The 19,283-nt window shown below is 49.5% G+C and overlaps 1 protein-coding gene across 3 annotated transcripts in view; it reads left to right on the top strand.

Annotated features, from left to right (window-relative positions):
* The window catches only part of KSR2 (kinase suppressor of ras 2), a 281,058-nt gene that overhangs the window by 172,979 nt on the left and 88,796 nt on the right, over positions 1-19,283 (top strand). For all 3 annotated transcript variants that reach the window (XM_074973249.1, XM_074973250.1, XM_074973251.1), the window contains exons 11-13: positions 3,875-4,043; positions 12,740-12,781; positions 14,389-14,455. In XM_074973249.1, coding sequence (XP_074829350.1) covers positions 3,875-4,043; positions 12,740-12,781; positions 14,389-14,455 — 278 coding nt within the window. The remainder of the gene's footprint in view (positions 1-3,874; positions 4,044-12,739; positions 12,782-14,388; positions 14,456-19,283) is intronic.

The raw sequence follows: 19,283 nt of genomic DNA, 5'->3' as shown, positions 1-19,283 counted from the left end.
CTGCCACGAGTAGTCCTCACATTCTGCAACTCTCCTGGCTGGTTTCTTAGGGGCCCTGCACCTTCCTGTTTGGGTTGCTTGGTGGCATTCCCTCTGGATGCCAACGAGGATCATTCCCCCGTCTGCCATGGAAACATGGTTACTTTGGAGTGTGTGCGTGGTGGGGAGAGAGGGGGGAGGTCTGGCAGACTTTCCTCTTTGCAACAGCACCTTCCAGTTTGCTCAGTGGTCTGTTCAGCCATCTGCTGGGGCAAAACTTCGCAGATGGCTCTTTGGGTTTCCAGGCACGTCTGCTTCTCCAAAACACCAAGGGACTGATCTATATTTCAGCGAATCTGGTAGAAACTGAATAGAAACCTGTTTAGGGGGATGTAAACCAATGAATCATAAAGAGCTGCGCTAATTGAAGAAGCCAGGCCCGGGCCCTATACAATAAGCAGGGATGCTACGACCACGTCTCTAATGAGGTCAGTAGCTACGCTGCAGAGCAGACACTGCAAACACAGAATGTATCGGGCTCTTTCTTTTAAGCGCTTTTCCCCTACTGTTGCTCTGTGTTTTGTATTTCTTAGGAAAGATACAGACTTTTTTACAGTCTCTGGTCCAAATTTTGCTCTATTACCCTGGTGTAAACCTGGAGTATGAAATCAAAGTTTCATTGGCCTCAAGTGTTACTCCAGATTTATACCGGTGTAACTGAAAGCAGCATTTGGCTCACCACCTTTCCACCCTCCCTGTCAGAGCTGCTGTATATGAACGCCAGTAAGCTGGGGCTGAGATTAGCTGGAACATAGAGTATCTAACACTGCACCTGCTGGGTTTTCAGTGTGTTTGCCATCAGGGGAAAGGCAGTGTTTGTCAATGGTATTTTCTTGAACGGCTTAAAAATAAAATGGAATCTGTGCTTTCGAAATAGCTTGTGTCCTACCAGTTCTGCTTGTAACTTTCCAGGGGCAACAAATCTAACCTGAATTTCTGTGCTCTCCAGGTTGTCTAAAACTTTAGTAAAAAATATTAAAAAATAAAACCTACAGAAGCACAACAACTTGATCATGTTCCTTCAGGGTCCATGGAAGCCGATAAGGTCAGACCTAACCATGCATCTGGCTGGTTCTTTCTCCTGCTCTGTGATAGAGCTCAGATTTATTCTGGATTAAATTTGCCAGAGCCTGTTGAGTCCAGCTCTGTCTAACAGGGAACGTAGGAGCCCCAACAAGTGATGGGTAGGCAGCATATGGCTTTTCATTCATTCTGAATGGCAAATTTCAAAATCGGGCTAGCTGGCTGTGCCCATACCTAGAAGTTTAAAAGCCAGATTTTTCAGAGATGCTGAGCACCTTTGCAAATCGGCCAGTAGGGGGTCTTCAGCTCATTTAGACCCCCCCTTTCCTCCACCACTCTGCTGTTCCAGGGATTGTTGGATACTGGATGATTCTCTCTGGGATGCAGCCTCTAAACCTGCGGCTCTTGGAAAATTTCAAATGGTAAAATTACCTGATTTTGTTTGTTTAGGGTGCAAATGATTTCTGTGGGTCCCCAAGAGACCGCAAACCCATGTGGGGGCTCACAAGTAAAAACAGCTACAGAGTCCTTTCAGTGAATCGTGTCATTTTGGGCCTATCATACTTTATCTTAACAGAGGTCATCATGGGAAGCAGGGTGGGCAGAGGGTGAGGCGTTGAACTGGGGCTCAGGTGACCGGGGTTCTCTTCCTGGCTCTGTTGCTAGCCTGCTAGGTGACCTGGTGCAAACTACTTCACCTCTTTTTGTGCCTCAGTTTCCCCATCTGTAAAATGGGTATAATGATGCCCCTCATGTAAAGCACTTTCAGAGCTATGGATGAATCGTTATATATGTATTTTACTTTGCCTCTGCCACTCATAAAATCACATCAGCCATAGCCAGTGTGTAAAATTAAAGAGAATATTTCCTATTAGGCCAACTAATAGCTTCTATTTTGACACCTACTTCTATTTAAAAAATAGTCCCCCAATCTCCTATTGTCTTACCACCCCACTTCAGCCCAGCCTCCTGCACCAGGTAACGGTGGTGATGCTTCTTTTCAGTATGAATGTGGTTGTAAGCCCTGTGGGGTAGGGACCGCCTCTTTTATGTCTGTAAAGCTCCTTAGCACCAATGGTGCTATATAAATAAGAGCACAAATCTCCATTTCTACTTGCTCCCAGAGCTGACTTGGAAAAAACCAAACTGCTTTGCCAGCATCATCTCTCATGACGAGGTGCTGTAAGTAAAACATAGCACTGTGTTCCCTGAAATATCACATTCATGTAGGCTTGTTTGAGCCCCTTTTGGTGACCTGCTTGTGACTCTGGCCAAGATTTTCAGAGTGACCAATGATTTTGAGTTCAGCTTGAGACAGCTTCGAGGGGCCTGATGTTCAGAGAGCGGGTGCTCCACATTTTCCGAAAATCAGGCCCTTTTAAGATGCCTGGAGTTGGACAACAAAATCACTAGCAGTTCCGAGAATCTTGGCCTCTACTTTTCCTTTGCGCAGGTCAGGAGGAATGTGGGCATGGCCGGTGTAGAGAGTCTAATATTTCAAGGCAGGTCATACCATGTTCCCAGTTGCATAGATGTCAATATTATGGAATGTCTGGTGTCTTTCCTGTTACTAACCCATGTTGGTTTGGATGTGGAGGTGGGGGTGGGGGAAGACCTTAATTGCTTATGTTAGATCATGCTGACTTCAAACCTGTCCTGCTGGTTGCGAATTTTAATGCAGTCTGGTTTTAAATCATTTTAAACCAGATTTGTCCACTGTCAGATGGCGAGTTGGCGATCACATTTATGCTGTCTTTCCAGACTGTTTCCAGGCAGATTCTCCTCCACTCAGCACACCAGCATGCCATTGATTGCAGTCAGCCGTTCCTTCCTCCTGGTCGGCCTGTGCCATTGGGAGCAAGCAGTGCTCTATAGAGGGCACTCTCTGTGCCGAGACAGGGAGCATGGCTGGCTGAGGCGCACTCTCTCCTGCGGAGCCAAGTTAAGAATGAGCCACGTGTAATAAAACACCTTTGCTTGGCTCACCCTGAAGTTGTGTCTCTTGCCTCCCGAGGAAATCCATCGGGAGTGAGATTAACTGGCATAAGTGGGCAATGAGGAGAACGGGACGGAGTTTTGTCTTGGGAACCCTGACCAGTGCTTGCAAACTTAGGCGCCTACATCGCCGACCCAGCGGTTTCATTTCCAGGCACGCCGAGTGTCCATAATGGCGGCTGAAGACAGTAGATGCTGCCTGGGGCCCAGCACCCCCGAACATCCAGCCAATATGTTGGTGCCTGACTTCCCACCATGGCCTTCCCAAGTGACTAGTGATTTTGGAGGTGTTCCTCTTTGGGTGCCCAGCTTTACCACGGCCCTGACTCCCAGAGGGTGATGCCTCAGCAACATCACAAGCCATTTTGGAAAACGCTGGCTCTGCGTCTGAAGGCACTGGAAGCTGCCGGTCCTCAGCACCTCTGAGAATCAGTCCCCTCCGTCTGAAACGTTGGCCTGGACAGAGTGATAAAAGTGGTGAAACAGGCCCCGTTTTACCTTGTCGGGGCTCCCCGCTGTGCTGCAAAGAGGAGCGCCCAGCTGTTGGGGTGAGCACAGCGCTCGTGCCTCGCTCTATAAAGCAGAGCATCCGCTGGGACTTGGGGCCGGATGGAGTGGCAGAGCCGGTACAGGACAGACTGGGTGGCAGTGTTTGCTGCAGCCCCATGCTGCTCCTGCTCTGAAAGCCCCAACCAAACGGCGACTTGGAAACTGCTCTGGTGACGGAGCGTGGTGAAGTCGGTCTATCTGCACCGCTCTCATAGGCTTGTGTTTGTTTTTCCTTCTTCCTCTTCCCCTGCCCTCCTTGTTCCTGCAGGACCATATTCCGGTGCCCTATCAGCCAGATTCCAGCAGCAACCCCTCCTCAACGACATCCTCCACCCCCTCCTCGCCGGCCCCACCGTTACCGCCCAGCGCGACGCCGCCATCTCCCCTCCACCCCTCCCCGCAGTGCACGCGGCAGCAGAAGCAGTTCAACTTGCCAGGTACCTCGCTGCGTGCAGGCTGCCCCTGCCCCCCCCCCCCAGGCGGCACCGTGAGGGGCTTGGAATAAATCGCTCTGTAACAAAGGCAGTTCTCAGTCAGTCACACGGAACTTGCTGAGTCCCTCGTCCATGGGGGAGTCCATTCCCAGGGTTTGGCAGGGATCTTGCCTGAATACATCCTTAGGGCAGGGAGCCAAGCTTCTGCCCTATTACCGTTATGGAATGCTGGGTCCACTTCTGGGGTGCAAACAGGATGTTGAAAAACTTGTAAAGGGTTCAGAAAAGAGCTTCAGGACTGATTCGAGGTCTGGAAAATTTGCCTGATAGGGAGTGATTGACAAAGCGCCATCTATTTGTCCAAGAGAAGGTTAAAGAGGTGACTTGATCTTCATCTACAAGGGGAAGAGATGTCCGAGAGCAGAGGGCTCTGTAATCTAGCAAAAACCATAACTAGATCCAATGGCTGGAAGTGGAAGCTAGACAAATCCAGGGTAGAAATAAGGGGAAGGTGGGGGGAATTTACAGTGAGAGTAATTCACCACTGGAACAACTGATCAAGGGACATGAGGGCGTCTCCATTGCTTCCAGTTTTTAAATCCAGTCTGGGTGTCTTTCTAGAAAAGATGCTCTCGCTCAGCTGGAAGTCATGGGCTTTGAGGCAGGAGTGACTGGGAGAGGTCCTCTGGCCTGTGTAACGTAGGAGGTCAGACTAGATAATCTCAGCAGTCCTTTCTGGCCTTAAAACCTGACTCATCTTGTCCAAGTGCAATGCCCGCTCCTGGGTTTCTTTGAAATTCACTGGCCCTGCAGTCGGTGGCTTTGCATGCACTCCGCTCTGGTGAGCGGCTCCCGAGGGAAGGGTGACGCCCTCAGCTGAACGCCATGATTTGCAGAGCGTGGTCAGAGGGAATACTGGCTTTCTCAACCAGCCTCTCCTCTGCCCCATAGAAGGATGGGGGTGGGGATTAGCGGTATCCTCCCCAAACCAGCTTCCCCCATTTGATATGCCAATGTGATGACACGGCTGATCTTTAATAACACGATGGCTCCTTCCCTTTCTTTTGCACGTGGGCAGTGTTGACACGTCCGTTGCCATCATTAGAGTCCAGAGGTAGTAGCGCGTTAAAATGGACAGGGACAGTTCCCCCTTTCTGAGCTATTGCTCTAGGCTGTATTGGTTCCATTCCATTCATGTTCTGAAGCTCGACTTCGCAGCCATAAGGGTGAGGTATGTCCTAAATGAAAGTCTGGGTTCTGGTGCACAAGCTGGCTGCCTCCTGAAAAGGGCAAATCACTGAATCCCCACTGACTGGCCCATTTCAACCTTCGAGAGAAGCACCACGTCTAGGAGCAGGAATTCACTCCCGGCCCATTCATTCTCTTGGCGGGCAGTCCACTCTTCACGGCCCCGGCAGTACTCGCCCATTCTGGTGATGCTGCCAATTAGTGCCCATTTGTTCCTGGTAGTTCCTGTGTCATAGAAACCCATTAACCAGGATCAACACCCATTTTCTTGTTGAAGACCTCTAAACAGCCACCCGCCGGTCACCACTTTCACCTACTGTCAGCCAGGGCTGGAATCGGACCAGTGGCCCAGCAGCGTGGCCAATGGCTTCTGAGCCACACTGGTGATTTTATTTTGTGGCATGGGTTCTCAGCTTGAGGGTCACCATCAGGCCATGAGGGGTCATACCCATCCTCATTACCTTTATGGGAGCAAGGTAACATGGAGTCCCAGGAGGGAAACAATTGGGTACAGTTGTCCTAAAGAAACCAGATCTTACACCTTTCTGCTTGGCTACGTTTGATCCTGTCCCTCATCTCCTTGAATCGCCTGGAAAGGCTGAGAGATGGGGTGAGGGGGATTGAGATGAGAATGAGTAATGCTCACCAGAGAGGTACCAGACTTTGCCAAATGGGGGAGCTTGCCAGCAGCAGCTGGGGTCTCCCGTCCCTAAGCTTTCTGAGCTGCCTCCTTTGCAGACAGTCTGTAGCCTTGCCGGAAATTCACATGAAATTGTCGTTCCATTAGAAAGTCAGAATGGACAATTGAGGGCAATAGTGAAGCTATGGGAAGTGCTGCAAGGAAGCACTTGAAGCATTGAAGGCCTTGTTGAGAGTTGCTTGGGAAGGAACAGCTAGTGCTTAGGACAATGTGCGGTATGGGGTGGCGTGTTTTTTTTTTTTTTTAATCTAGTAACTGCACAGTGCACTCTCTGTAAGATATTTCCCTGATCTAAAACAGGTAAGTCAACGCTTCTGAGCTACATACAGGCCCATTAGCAGCTCCTCTTTCACCACAAGTCATTGGGAAGTTTGTTCAACTTTAAAAAAAATGCACATATGGGACGTTTAATGAGTAAGTGAACGAAGTCTCCTAACTCTCCCCTGTGGTAGATGCAGTACGTCCCGCCCCGCTTATCCCTATTGCACAAATGGGGAAACTCAGGCAGGGATGCTGAGCAACCAGCTGGGGTCACATCACAAACCACTGGCCGAGCTGTGATTTCGCTCTAGCCCCAGCTCAATCTTGACCACACAGCCTCCTGAAAGCAACCAACCAAAGCCACTGGCCAAGGCCAGGTACAAGACGCGTAAACAGCGACTTCTGGTTGAGGAAATCCAGAGCAGTGCAGAGGCTCTGGTTCACGTCTTGGCTGCACGATAATAGGCAGAACATACACAACAAGTCCTATCTCTAGATGCTGCTTAATGACTTAAGTCCACGCTGTGGGATCCAGCACCAGGCAGGGGCTGTGCAAGGTTTCTTCATGCAGTGGCACCGTACATCACAGTACAGGTTTGCAACAGTCCTGGCTGTGCCATTCCTTGGCCCCCCATGAGCAGAGGCAGCTGTTTGGGCTGACCTGGCCTGTGGCTTTATGCTTTGGACAAAGGCTCCTTTGGGGGTAGGATAAATGCAGACTCTTGCATCATGTTGAGTCCTGCGCCGCCCTTAATTAAATCCTAATGCATGGGAGGAGGCGGGCAGGGGCAAGCTTTGAAATGTCCCTCCTGGCTCAGTGCTGGCCACTAAGAAACCACCAGCGGTTCCCTGCCGTTTAGAACTGCCATTGCAGTCACCGGGGTGCATTTGCCGTGGCACAGTGTCTAGGATGTTGGGCAGGGTTCTACTCCCAGCTCTGCCACTGACCTTGCTGTGTCAACTTGGGTGAGTCATTGGGCTTCTGTGCCTTAGTTTCCCCATCTGTAACATAGGAATAATGATACTGACTCCACCTTTGTGAAGTACTTTGAGGTCTGTGGATGCAAAGCAGCAGATACATGCTATTTGGTATTATTACATCCAGTAATTAATTTCAAAGTTAACTGCTAGCAACTGTAGTGACTGAGAGGATTTAAAAGCACCTAGGCGTTGTAGTTTGAATCGGGAATTTAGTGGGAATTTACCAACTTGCCCTGTGCCCCAACTCGGATGTGCCTGGCTCTCAGGAGAGGTTTTGTGGAGTGGGCATAGGATATTCCAAAGCGATACAACTCGGGCTAATGAAGGAGCCCCGTTGGCCTGGGTACCCCACTCACTCATCTCATTGTCTTCTCTCCTTCCTCCCGAGTCAGCTTGCTCACCCTACCTGGCTTCCCAGTGGGACTGTCTAAGGAGACCCAGTGTCCAAGAGGAGCACGGGAGGTTGAGGTTTCATTAACGATCCCATTTTTAGCTTCTGCTCTTCTCCACTAACAGCTCCTTCTGCCCACCCGAGCCCAGAGGGACTAAGATCCTGAAAGCGCTGCCCGGAACAGATTCTGCTGCAGCCTTGATCTGCAGTATTATCGAGGCAAAGCTCTTCTCGTTCTCTGACAAGTGTGGGACAGGATAATTTTGCACTGGCATAGTCCCCTCCTTCTCCTGGGAGATGTGAGAGCCCCGTCCACACTGTCTGCCTGAGGGAGAGATTTCCACACCTGTGTTTTCAATTGTATTTGTTTTTTTAATGATGATGAATTTTGTTTAAAGTGGAAATATATATATCAAATCAGTGCCAGCAGCTTCGTGTTGGAGGCATGTGGCCGTTCGAGCCATCCGCTTGCAGTGGTGGCACAGATGCCCATAACGTGAGTCGTCTCCACGGAATCAGGCGCGTTCATTCCAATGAGTTAATTAGACAAATTGGCATTTACACGGAGTAAACTCTGGATCGCCGGTCGCCAAGGCAGTCCATCCTCGCTTCCCCGGCAAGGAGCAGAGAGACCAAGTCAGGAAAGATCAAACTCACTCAGAGCGAGGGATGCTTTCTTAACATGTTTTGTTAGCAGCCTCGCGCTGAGTGAAACGACACCGAGCAGTGCTTGGGATGCTTTTTCATCTCTGTGCTAGGGCTAGACCCGAGCAGTGCGTCCCACTGCTGTCAAGATGCTAGTCTCAAGAATTTCAGCTTTCTTCAGAAGCTTTATACAGGGGTAGGAGGTTTGAAATGTAGCTATTTCTCCCCGGGAATACAAGAGGTGTCCACTTTGATCTCAGCTCAGGGGAGAGTCGTTCCTGTCACACTGTAAACTGTGGTCTCCGGAGTTATTCAGGAGATGCTGAGCGAGATCCTTAGCTGGTGTAAATCAGCATAGCTGTATTGGCTTCAGTTGAATGCTGCGGATTTACACCAACTTTGCTTCTGGCCCCATGGGTCAAATTCAGCTGAGGGTAAATGGGTTCAGTTGGAGCAGAGCTAGGTACAGCTTCACCGTGGCTTAAGTCGCTGTCCCTTGCGGTCTCTAAAGAGTCCATGGTGCTCTTCACAATACCACAGGGGTCCATTCTGATGTCTTGGCCAAACTCCTCTGTATATTTATATTTGGGTTCCCTGAGTATCCCCCATTGCTTTAATGGAATCCAATGTTCTTCACTGCCGCCCTGTAGCTATTGCCTAAAGCTGCATCAGCGATTCCAGAGGTAACTGCGTTTTGGTGGTGGAAGAAGTGACTCTTCTGCCATATGGACTTGATTCAACTGTGCTGCACCACACAGACCCTGTGGAAACAGCTTGGTGTGGGGCTGGGATTCGTGCCCGGGAGAAGGCAGGTGATTCTGCTGCAGTTCTGCAATGCAGAAGCAGCTTTAAGTTTCAGCCCAGGCTCCCAAGAAGCCTCGATGTGCTCCATCAGTGCAGCTCCCAGGTGCTCTGCTCCAGCTTAGTGTCTGGACAGTGCCAGGGGGCTTCGGGTGGGTGGTTGTGTGCGCTGCTGTGACACCCGTCCCATTCCCACAACCACAGCCAGATTTTCCATTGCCCGGAGACCTCAGTTTGGTTTCTGCCTCTGAAAAGCCTCCATTTTTCCCTGCCAGGTCAGCCATGTCCCAGTTCAGCCACTTGCACCATCCAGATATTGCACCCTAGCCTGGGTTTTCATGGCCCTGGCTAGCTTCTGGGGAGCGGGTGGAGTGGGGGGGACGACTTACTTTTGGAGTGGTGTTTTAATGTAAGTGCGGTGACTGAGGGCAAGTCTACACTACAAAATTAAGTCGACCTAAGTTACATCGACATACAGCCACCGCAGTAATTAAATCACTTTGCCATGTCCACACTATGCTCCTTGTGTCGGCAGTGAGTGTCCTCACCAGGAGCACTTGCGCCAATGTAGCTGTCCATGTGGGGCATTGTAGGATGGCTTCTGAAAGGCAACAACGGTCGATATAAGCAATGTCGTGTCTACGCTGACACTGCATCAATCCAACTACATCGACCTAAGCGCTGTGCCTCTTGCAGAGGTGGAGTTAAGTCGGCGCAGAGGGCGAGTTACGTCGGCAAGAGCGACGTTTTAGTGTAGCCGCTTACAGAGTTAGGTCGACGTAAGCTGCCTTGTGTCAACCTAACTCTGTAGTGTAAACTAGGGTGGAGACAAGGCATTTTTAGTACATAATTGCATTTCTCAGCTGTTTAAGCGCACATGGCTCCAGCCTTCTGGCTTTCAACATCTACCTGAGATGTAAAAATCACAAGGAAAGGGGCCCTCTGTTCTGCATCCTTGGTTCATTGTCACATGAGGTGTGATCATCTCTACCCTCAAACCAACAGTGTGAGGAGCAGTCCCATCTGCACTTTTTGGGTAGGATCAAGCCCTTTGTTTGTTTAGAAGCACTCCCCCATGATCTGAATTGAAGGTATCTGCTTTTCGTGGAGCTGGAGCCAAGGCTGAGAGCACTGACTCCTGCATGAGTGGGGAAGAAGGTGCACCGTGGACTGTAGGAATCCCATGGAGTTGCACCTGTCCACTCTTGCCCTCTCCTAGAACTGAGGAGAAGACTTCAGTTTGTGAAGTATCAAATGCTTCCTTTCTCACCGTACAAAACACCAACCAACTGCCTTCCTTCTGATCGTCAAAGTGCCCCTCTGTGCTGGAGGAAAGAGGGCTGCCCTGGTCTTTGCCTGCATGTTCAGTTACCTTTTTTCTGTGTTTTGTGTGCCTTGGAGCTGATGTGCAAAGTTTCGGTGCATAGATTCTGTTATATAGTGGCCATCATGTACTGCTGGGATGCTGTACCATACGCAGACTGAACATCTATATTTAAACAAAATGGCTCCAAATGGGCTGGACAGTCTGCCGCTTTGGGCAAATCCAGTAAAGTGGGCGAAGGCAGAGAGCCCCAGAAAGGAGGAGCTGGAGGGAGACAGGGACAGGAAAAAATTTCTGAGGTGAAATAACCTGCATAGAAAGGCTTGGTAGTGGGTCCTGCAGGCAGCCATCTGCCTACAGAGCGACTTCTACAGTCTGAGGTGGCTCAGAACTGAGAAGGTCCTTCCCAGGCCTGATCCAGTTGGGTACCTTGGGATTGTGAGCAAGGACAGCTTGCCCATCACACCCGTTCATAGGGACAGAGTGAAAGGGGTGGGGGTGCTTGAGTATCTCAGATTTAGATTATGAAGACTGTCAGGAAGACCTAGAACTCAATTCACTGTGTCCCCCTAGAAGCTGTCTGGTTAGCTGCCACTTCCTTCCCTGTTGATCTAGAAAGCCGTATGCAGTTGTATTGCTACCTGACAGATGCCCCCTTCTCTGACTGCCACTGGGACAGCTGAGACCACCTGGGAGGCTGTTGACAACAATCCCGAGACTGATCACTTAAGGGATGAGGGCAAGGCATTTTCAGAGAAGGGTCTTTGGCTAGAATTCACCTCCCCCATGGTCCTGGTAGAGACCGAGGCCTCTAGGCTATGTCTAAACTGCAGTCAGAGGTGTAGACGTACCCAAGCTGGCTTTGATGTAGCTTGAAGAACAATAGGGGTGAAGCCAGTACATACCCAGGGTCCTGAACAGGGGGAGGCCAGCTTGTGTGTCTGCCCGTGTTGCTGTGACTACTGCTAATGTTACCTGAGCTAGCTAGATCCAAGCCAGCTTGGATGTGTCTACACGCACTGTAATCCCACCTCCCGACTCAGCATAGACAGACCGTAAGCTCATCTGTTTTCTCACGTGGCTGCCTGAGGGGCTTGTGTGGGAGTTGGGTATATGGGGTTGAGACTGGTTGGGCTGATTTTGATCAATGTGTCAGTGTAGCTGTACGTGGGGAGGGAGTGCGCTATGGGGATGACTGTGGTGAACACATTTTTAGAAGTAGAGCCACTTGCTTCCTGGGCAGTGAGCTGTATTGGCCCAGCTACTGGGCTGCAATGGCACTGACCGGGAAGGGAGAGGACGGGCTGGCTGATCTCCAGTGGCTTGGTAAGAAGCAATAATATCAAAGGTCGTTCTGTTCCCCACACCTTTTAAGAGCCATCCTTGATTGTTAACTGCCCTCGAGTTACCAGCTGTACCTCTCTTGTGCAGTGTTCATTAGTTAATCGATTGCTTAATGGGTGCCTGGCGACTTAGATGTGTAGTCTCTAGAAATTTCAAAGGAAACCAAAGGACTTAAGTGCCCAAATCCCATTGGCTTTCAATTGGGTGGCCAAATCCCTCAGGTGGCTTTGGAAATCTCAGCAGCAAAGTGCTGCATAACCGCTAAGCTAAGTACTGAAGACTGTAGAATGAGGGAGTTGAATTTTGTTAGATAACATGGCTCCTAAACAGATCTATGTCACGTAAAGCAGCCAGATGCTGGCCTGGTGACCTAGTTGTTTCGTGGCTGTTATTGACGTGCCGTCCACAGACTTGGCATTTGCACAAGGTGCAAAATACACAGTTCCTGCCCTGAGGAGCTTACAGTCTAAGGGCATGTCTGCACTTCAAGTTGGAGGTGTGAATTCCACCTCGAGGAGACATATACACGCTAGCTCTGATCGAGTTAGCATGCTAAAAATAGAGTATAGCCGCAGGAGCATGAGTGACTGGAGGGGCTAGTCACCTGAGTTCACACCTGTCTAAGATGCTAGGTATGCATTTGGGGCAGCTACCCCCTACATTCTATTTTTAGCACGTTAGCTCAATTTAGAGCTAGCGCGGTTATGTCTCCTCAAGCTGAAATTTACATCTCCAGTTTGAAGCGTAGACCTACCCTAACTACCAGACACAAAGGAACTGGGGCGTGTTTGTGAGAGATTTAACTGACGGCAAGTCCATGCCCTGCGCTGCCATGTGGGACAGTGGGATCAGATGCCCAATTCTGATCTCTTCCTCCCCGGTCCAGCAGAGGCTGGATGCTCTGTGATACAGGACATAGAGGTTTACAGATGCCACCCTTCTAATTGTGCTGTGTTGCCCTGACGTTGCTCACTTTTTTAACTTCTTCCTTTCTCCATTGCAAGCTTCCCACTACTACAAGTACAAACAGCAGTTCATTTTCCCAGGTAAGTCATTTCAAAGTGATCATAATCAATTGCCGTAATGTAATCAGCTGGGACTTAAAGGGTGGGGAGGGGTTTTGGGTGTGTTCCTTCTAGAAATGAATAATCTGAGGATGATTTGACTAAATTATTGAGGGTGAAATTCATCCCCTGTGCAGAGGGTCTGCTTAAGTCTCTCAGAATATGGGGGTGTGGGGGTGAATGGCACCTGTGCCTTGTGCTGGCTTTCTGCACGGGGTGAGTTTCACCCTACAGCGAGTAAATTCACCCAAGAGTTTGCAGTGTTTTTCAAGTGGGCCGGTCTCTTCTGAGGCAGTCCTCAGGGCTAGGGTTTTCTGTGGGGAGGAGAAATGTAGTATTAGATGAGGAAAAGGAACTGGTGGGAAGCCCTGTTTGGAGGGTTTTCCCCTGCCCTGATTGAGGGCAGGTGGCAGGAGGTTTGGGAAGCCGTGAGGGTAAGAAACAGGTAGGGTGTTTGAAGGGTAAATCCATCCCTAGGCAGGTTTGTTTTCTGTGACTGTCAGCTGAGCTATTGAGCCTAGAGAAGAACATCGATGTGACGTTCAGCACACATGGCTGTAAGCCATGGTGTGGGAGGGGGGGCGGGTCAGCCGCAGGATGCAAGGAGAAGGCTGCCAAGGGCAAGAAGTAGCTGTGGAAGCATCTGCTTCCTCTGGCTGTGACCGTGAAGGATGAACTTCACATTAAACCAAGGCAGCCAGTGCCAGCCGGAGAAGCTCCTCATTGGCCTTGTTTACCGACTACAAGGTCCAGAGGAACTAGTAGAGTCTCTCAAGGTCTTTTGTCCATCCTCCAGGGGGGTCTCCCTACCAGTCTAACACCAACTGCCTCTGTCAAACCCAGAAGTGGCCTGATTCTCCACTGCTTTGTTCCTTGTGGAGTCACGGGTGCTTGTGCAAGGAAGTGCAAAGTGCTGAGGGATGTGGAGCACCCTGATGTGGTAGCTTTTTATCCCTGCTTTGCCCAGAGGTCTGTGGCTCCAGCAGGTGCAGTGCTGTGGGAAAGTGGGCCTATAGGCAGCGCTCAGTGGGAGCCAGGATGTCGCCACTTCATCTCATATTTTCTCTTTCATGACAACCTCTCTTCCCTTTCTCCTCCCCGGCCATCCTTCTCCGCTTTCCCCGCCCTCTCCAGGGCCCTTCCCCTGCCTTCACCTGACTCACTTTGAAACAGGACTTCCTTTTCTCCTTCTCCCTCTTCCCTGAATCCTGGTCTCCTGTCGCTGGCTGGGCCTTCCCCTGTCAGAGGCAGTTCTTCCTCCCGTTGGTTGGTTGGTTGACTGATTGGAGGTGCCACTGCTGAGGCAGTGCTGGTGTCAGCTTGGCCTTGGTTTGGGTGCAGCTCTGAGATGGGATAGAAGAGAGAAGTAGAGAGACTGGGCTTGATTCTCCTCTCCCTTATGCAGGTGTGATACCACCTCGGTGAGTGAGAAGAGATTGTGAGCCAGGGACTTGGGGAAACCCCAGGAAATAATGGTTGTCGCCCTGCCAACAAACTGCCTAACTTGGAAACTAAACTCAGGGCAGCTCTGCTCTACCTACAGCATGTCTCCCTCTCTGTTTTCACACTCTGCTCTCCTTTGTTTTCAGATGTTGTGCCTGAGACACCGACCCGAGCACCCCAAGTTATCCTTCACCCAGTGAATTCTAATCCAATGTAAGTGGGTCTCTTGCCTTGTCTTTTTACTTCCTCTTCACTTTGTGGTCTTCACTCCCTTGCTTTTGGACACCTGCTAGGGACACAAGTCCCTTCACTGGTTGTGTGACTGACAGCTGCCTGCTTGCTTTGTGCAGAGGTCATTCATGGAAGCAGCAAACCTGTTTATTTTGATAGGCAGACCTGTGCCGATGGATCCTCCTGTCCGACTAGGACCAGTATTCCAGGGGAATGGTCAGAATGATCACAGTGGGGACAGGAGCTCTGTCAGTTGCCTGTGGATTAACAGCACTAAGATGTGAAGATTGAGCTAAAGAGGCACATGGAGTATGCAGTCCCAGCCTCCCCTTCCATCCTGGCTCCCAGTCTCCTTGCCCGTCCAGTCCAGTCCAGTCTCACCTTGTAATTTACTCCTGTCCCTCCCATGGTCTGACTTTTGTTCCCTCTGCATTCGAATCAGGCGGCTTCCTCCACCACATTGCCTGGGGGCCGGCAGGGGGTTGCCTGCAATCTGTTCCAGTGCCCAGCCTGGAAAGCCAGACAGGGAAAGTCGGGCTTCGCCCCTGTAGCCTTGGGATGGAGTGTGTTCAGTTGGTCTGTGGGGATGCACAGTCTGGTCAGCACTAGGAGCTGTGAGAGACTTGAGCATGCTCAGTGAGGATGGGATCCTCAAAGATTTGAGGGGCTAAAAATCTAAGAAGTCTCTCCTGAGCATGTGCAAACTAACAGTTTTCCAGGGGCTTATAATTTGGCCAAATCGGGGTGTATTTTTGCAGAGATGGCAAAAGGCACATTCCTGACACAAAGGCCAGGCCAGCCTCCTGCCAGATTTCAAAATCCTATTTCAATTCACAGGGACGCGAGAGCTGTTCAAAGAAAAGGGTGCAATTCTTTTTTCCCCTAGCCTCGTTCTCAGAAATGGCTATACCGTTTTGTCTGAAATTAAACAAACTCACTCTCCGAAGCAGACGCCTATCATAGAAAACTTCATAAGAATGGCATAGTGGGTCAGACCAGAGGTCCATCTAGCCCAGTATCCTGTCTTCCGACAGTGACTAATGCCAGGTGCTTCAGAGGGAATGAACAGAACGGGTAGTCATCAAGTGATCCACTTCAGCCACATGGTTAAAGTTTGGAAAAATTCTATGCATTTGAAAACAGGAAGCATTGGATAACCTTAATAAAAGCAGCACGCCCAGCTCCACCAATAATATTTGTTAAGATCCCTAAAGTTTGCATTAGGTGTCTAAACAGCTCCTGAAACTTGGTATATAATTGGCAGCTAGGAAAAGCTCTCCCCAGTGGCCTTTGTTTTTGCTTTTACTTGTGGCTGCTTTCCCTGTTTAGCTCAGTGTTCCCTAAGATCTTCCTGGCAAATCTGATCAGGGTTGCATTAGCAGCATCCAGCAGCGCTGTTAAATTTCAGGAGCTGTTGCCATTCCTTTTTATAAACTCCAGTTTTCGGGGATTATGTAACTCAGAAATTTAGCAGATAAGATCTCAGCCCAAACAGAAATGTAGTTTCTATCAGGATTGCCCACACTTTTCTGTTGGGGGGGGCTAAAGAATTGCTTCTGTGTCCAAGTGAGGCCATCTGAATGACCCAGGCAGAGCTGGTGGTGGCCTGGCAAATAATGCCAGGATGGTTATTTGATAGCCTGTGTCTGAGTCAAACTAGAGGTTAAAGTCCACTTTGCAACTCAAGCCAATGCAGGAGAGAGATGGAGATCTTACACCCAAATTCCCCTTGCTTCCTTCAAGCCTATTTATACCTCGTGAGATGGGTTGTACAGCTGTCACTCCTGCCTTTTGGTCCATAAATAAATACATTCACATCAGAGGTATGTTGTAGTAAAGTAAGCTCAGGAGTGTGGAGAAATTATAAAGCTTTGGGCCAGATTCTGATCTCACTTACACCAATGAAACTCTGAAGTAACTGCGTTGACATCAGGGATGTTGCTCTGGATTTACCGCCAGAGTAGTTGAGAAGCACTGAATCGATGTGGAAAGCCGGCTGTAATCGATGCACTATTAGAAATAGGTCATATTATTAATACTGGTATTGTTAAAAGCAAGGTGTGGAAACCGGCGTACCTGGCTGTACAGCAGGTGTAACAGATAGAAACAATATGGTTGTGTGTTAGGCTGGTATTTGCTACTGTTTTCTGCCAGTTAAACTCTCAGGACTCTCTTCTCATTTATACTGGTTCTGTGCAACTATAACTCCATTGATTCCAGTGGAGTAACTCTAAATTTACATTGGCACATGACAGGGTGGTCAGTTCTTGTCTTAAAATTTTCCTCTGAAAGGTTTCCACAGCACATTTAACACTTGAGACCCGATTCTCATTGACACTTAAGACCCCTTTATTCTGCTCTGGCAAAATAGTCTAGGTATAAATGAGAAGTAGACTCCAGAAATGTAAAATACCTAAGTTGGAGCCAGAAGGAATGACCAAAGACCAGAGTGTGCAGAGAGGACGCAAAGCAGTCTCTTCACTGGAAGTAAACTGATTCAGCTGTCTGTGATAGAGGGACCTGGGGGATTTAACTGAGAGTATGTCTACACTGGCAGAGTTACAGCGCCGATCAGAGAGCGCTGAAGGGACACCGCTGTTGTGTGGTCACGCTGTCAGCTGCCTGGGCAATAGCGTGTTCACACTTGCAGCAGTATTCGGAGTGGTGCACTCTGGGCAGCTATCCCCCAGAGCACCTCTTTCTCTTCTGCCGCTAAGAGTTGTGGGAAGGTGAAGGGGGTCACGGGGTATCCTGGTCCTATCCCGGCAATCCCTGTGCTTCCATCCACATTTGGTGCCATCTTTCAATGGTTTGTGTACTGCGCGCTCTGCCTCTTTGGTCTGCAGGCATGGATCCTGTGCTGTTGACCAATATGCTGCCCGCTCTCACTAACACATGACGAGTGGCAGTGGAGTTATTCCTTAAACCACAAAGGCAAGAGGAGTGCGACATTGATCTCCCCACGTGCAGTAGCTATGACACGAGATTGCTTGTGGCATTCACAGAGGCGCTGACCACAGTGGAACGCCGCTGCTGGGCTCAGGAAACCAGCACTGAGTGGTGGGATCACATCGTGATGCACGTCTGGGATGACGAGCAGCGGCTGCAGAACTTTCAAATGAGGAAAGCCACATTCATGGGACTGTGATATGAACTCACCCCAGCCCTGTGGTACAAGGACATGAGAGTGAGAGCTGACCTGCCATTGGAGAAGCACATGGCGATTGCACTGTGGAAGCTGGCTGCTCCAGACTGCTACCAATCGGTCGCTAACCAGTTCGGAGTGGGGAAAGTCAACTGTTGGACTCGTGTTGACGGAAGTGTGCAGGGCCATTAAATCTCATCCTACTCTGAAAGACCGTGATTAATAAGAATTTTTGTTATAAACTGGGGATGCATCACTTGGAAGTAACAGAGGAGGAGAAGGACCTCAGAGTATTGGTTGATAACAGGATGACTAGGAGCTGCCAATGTGATATGGCCATGAAAAAAGCTAATGCGGTCTTTGGATGCAACAGGCGAGATATTTCCAGTAGAGATAAGGAGGTGTTACTACTCTTATACAAGGCACTGGTGAGATCTCATCTGGAATATTGCGTGCAGTCTGGTCTCCCATGTTTAAGAAAGATGAATTCAAACTGGAACAGGTACAGAAAAGGGTTACTAGGATGATCCGAGGAATGGAAAACCTGACTTATGAAAGGAGACTCAAAGAGCTCGGCTTGTTTAGCCTAACCAAAAGAAGGCTGAGGGGAGATACGATTGCTCTTTATAAATATATCAGAGGGATAAATACCATGGAGGGAGAAGAATTGTTTAAGCTCAGTACCAATGTGGACACAAGAACAAATGGCTATAAACTGGCCATCAGGAAGTTTAGACTTGAAATTAGACTAAGGTTTTTAACCATCAGAGGAGTGAAGTTCTGGAACAGGCTTCCAAGGGAAGCAGTGGGGGCAAAAGACACATCTGGCTTCAAGACTAAGCTTGTTAAGTTTATGGAAGTGATGATTTGATGGGATAGCCTAATTTTGGCAATTAATTGATCTTCGACTATTAGCGGTAGATATGCCCAATGGCCTGTGGTGGGATGTCAGATCTGGTGGGACCTGAGTTGTTACAGAGAATTCTTTCCTTGGTGTCTGGCGGGTGAGTTTTGGCCACGGGCTCAGGGTTTAGTGATCACCATATTTGGGGTCGGGAAGGAACTTTCCTGCAGGGCAGATTGGCAGAGGCCCTGGGACTTTTTTGCCTTCCTCTGCAGCGTGGGGCACGGGTCACTTGCTGGAGGATTCTCTGCACCTCGAAGTCTTTAAACCACGATTTGAGGACTTCAGTTGCTCAGACATAGGTCAGAGGCTTGTTACAGGAGTGGGTGGATGAGATTCTTTGGCCTGCGTTCTGCAGGAGGTAAGACTAGACTATCATAATGGTCCCTTCTGACCTTAAAGTCTATGAGTCTATGACTCTGGGCAATGTGTGTAACATTGTGGATGGCTTTGCACAAATGGGCTTCCCTAACTGCAGAGAGGCGATGATGGCATGCATATTCCAATTCTGGCACCAGACCACCTAGCCACTAAGTACATTAATTGGAAGGGGTATTTCTCTATGGTTCTCCAGGCACTTGTGGATCACCATGGGCGTTTCACGGACTTTAACGCAGGCTGGTCCGGAAAGGTGCATCTTTTGGAACACTGGTCTGTTCAGGAAGCTGCCAGCAGGGACTTTCTTCCCAGATCAGAATATCACTGAAGGGGAAGTCAAAATGCCCATTGTGATCCTGGGAGACCCTGCCTGCCCCTTAATG

The sequence above is a fragment of the Natator depressus genome, chromosome 15 (genome assembly GCF_965152275.1).
Source record: "Natator depressus isolate rNatDep1 chromosome 15, rNatDep2.hap1, whole genome shotgun sequence".
Lineage (NCBI taxonomy): Eukaryota > Metazoa > Chordata > Testudines > Cheloniidae > Natator > Natator depressus.
This window is presented reverse-complemented; position numbering and strand designations above follow the sequence as displayed.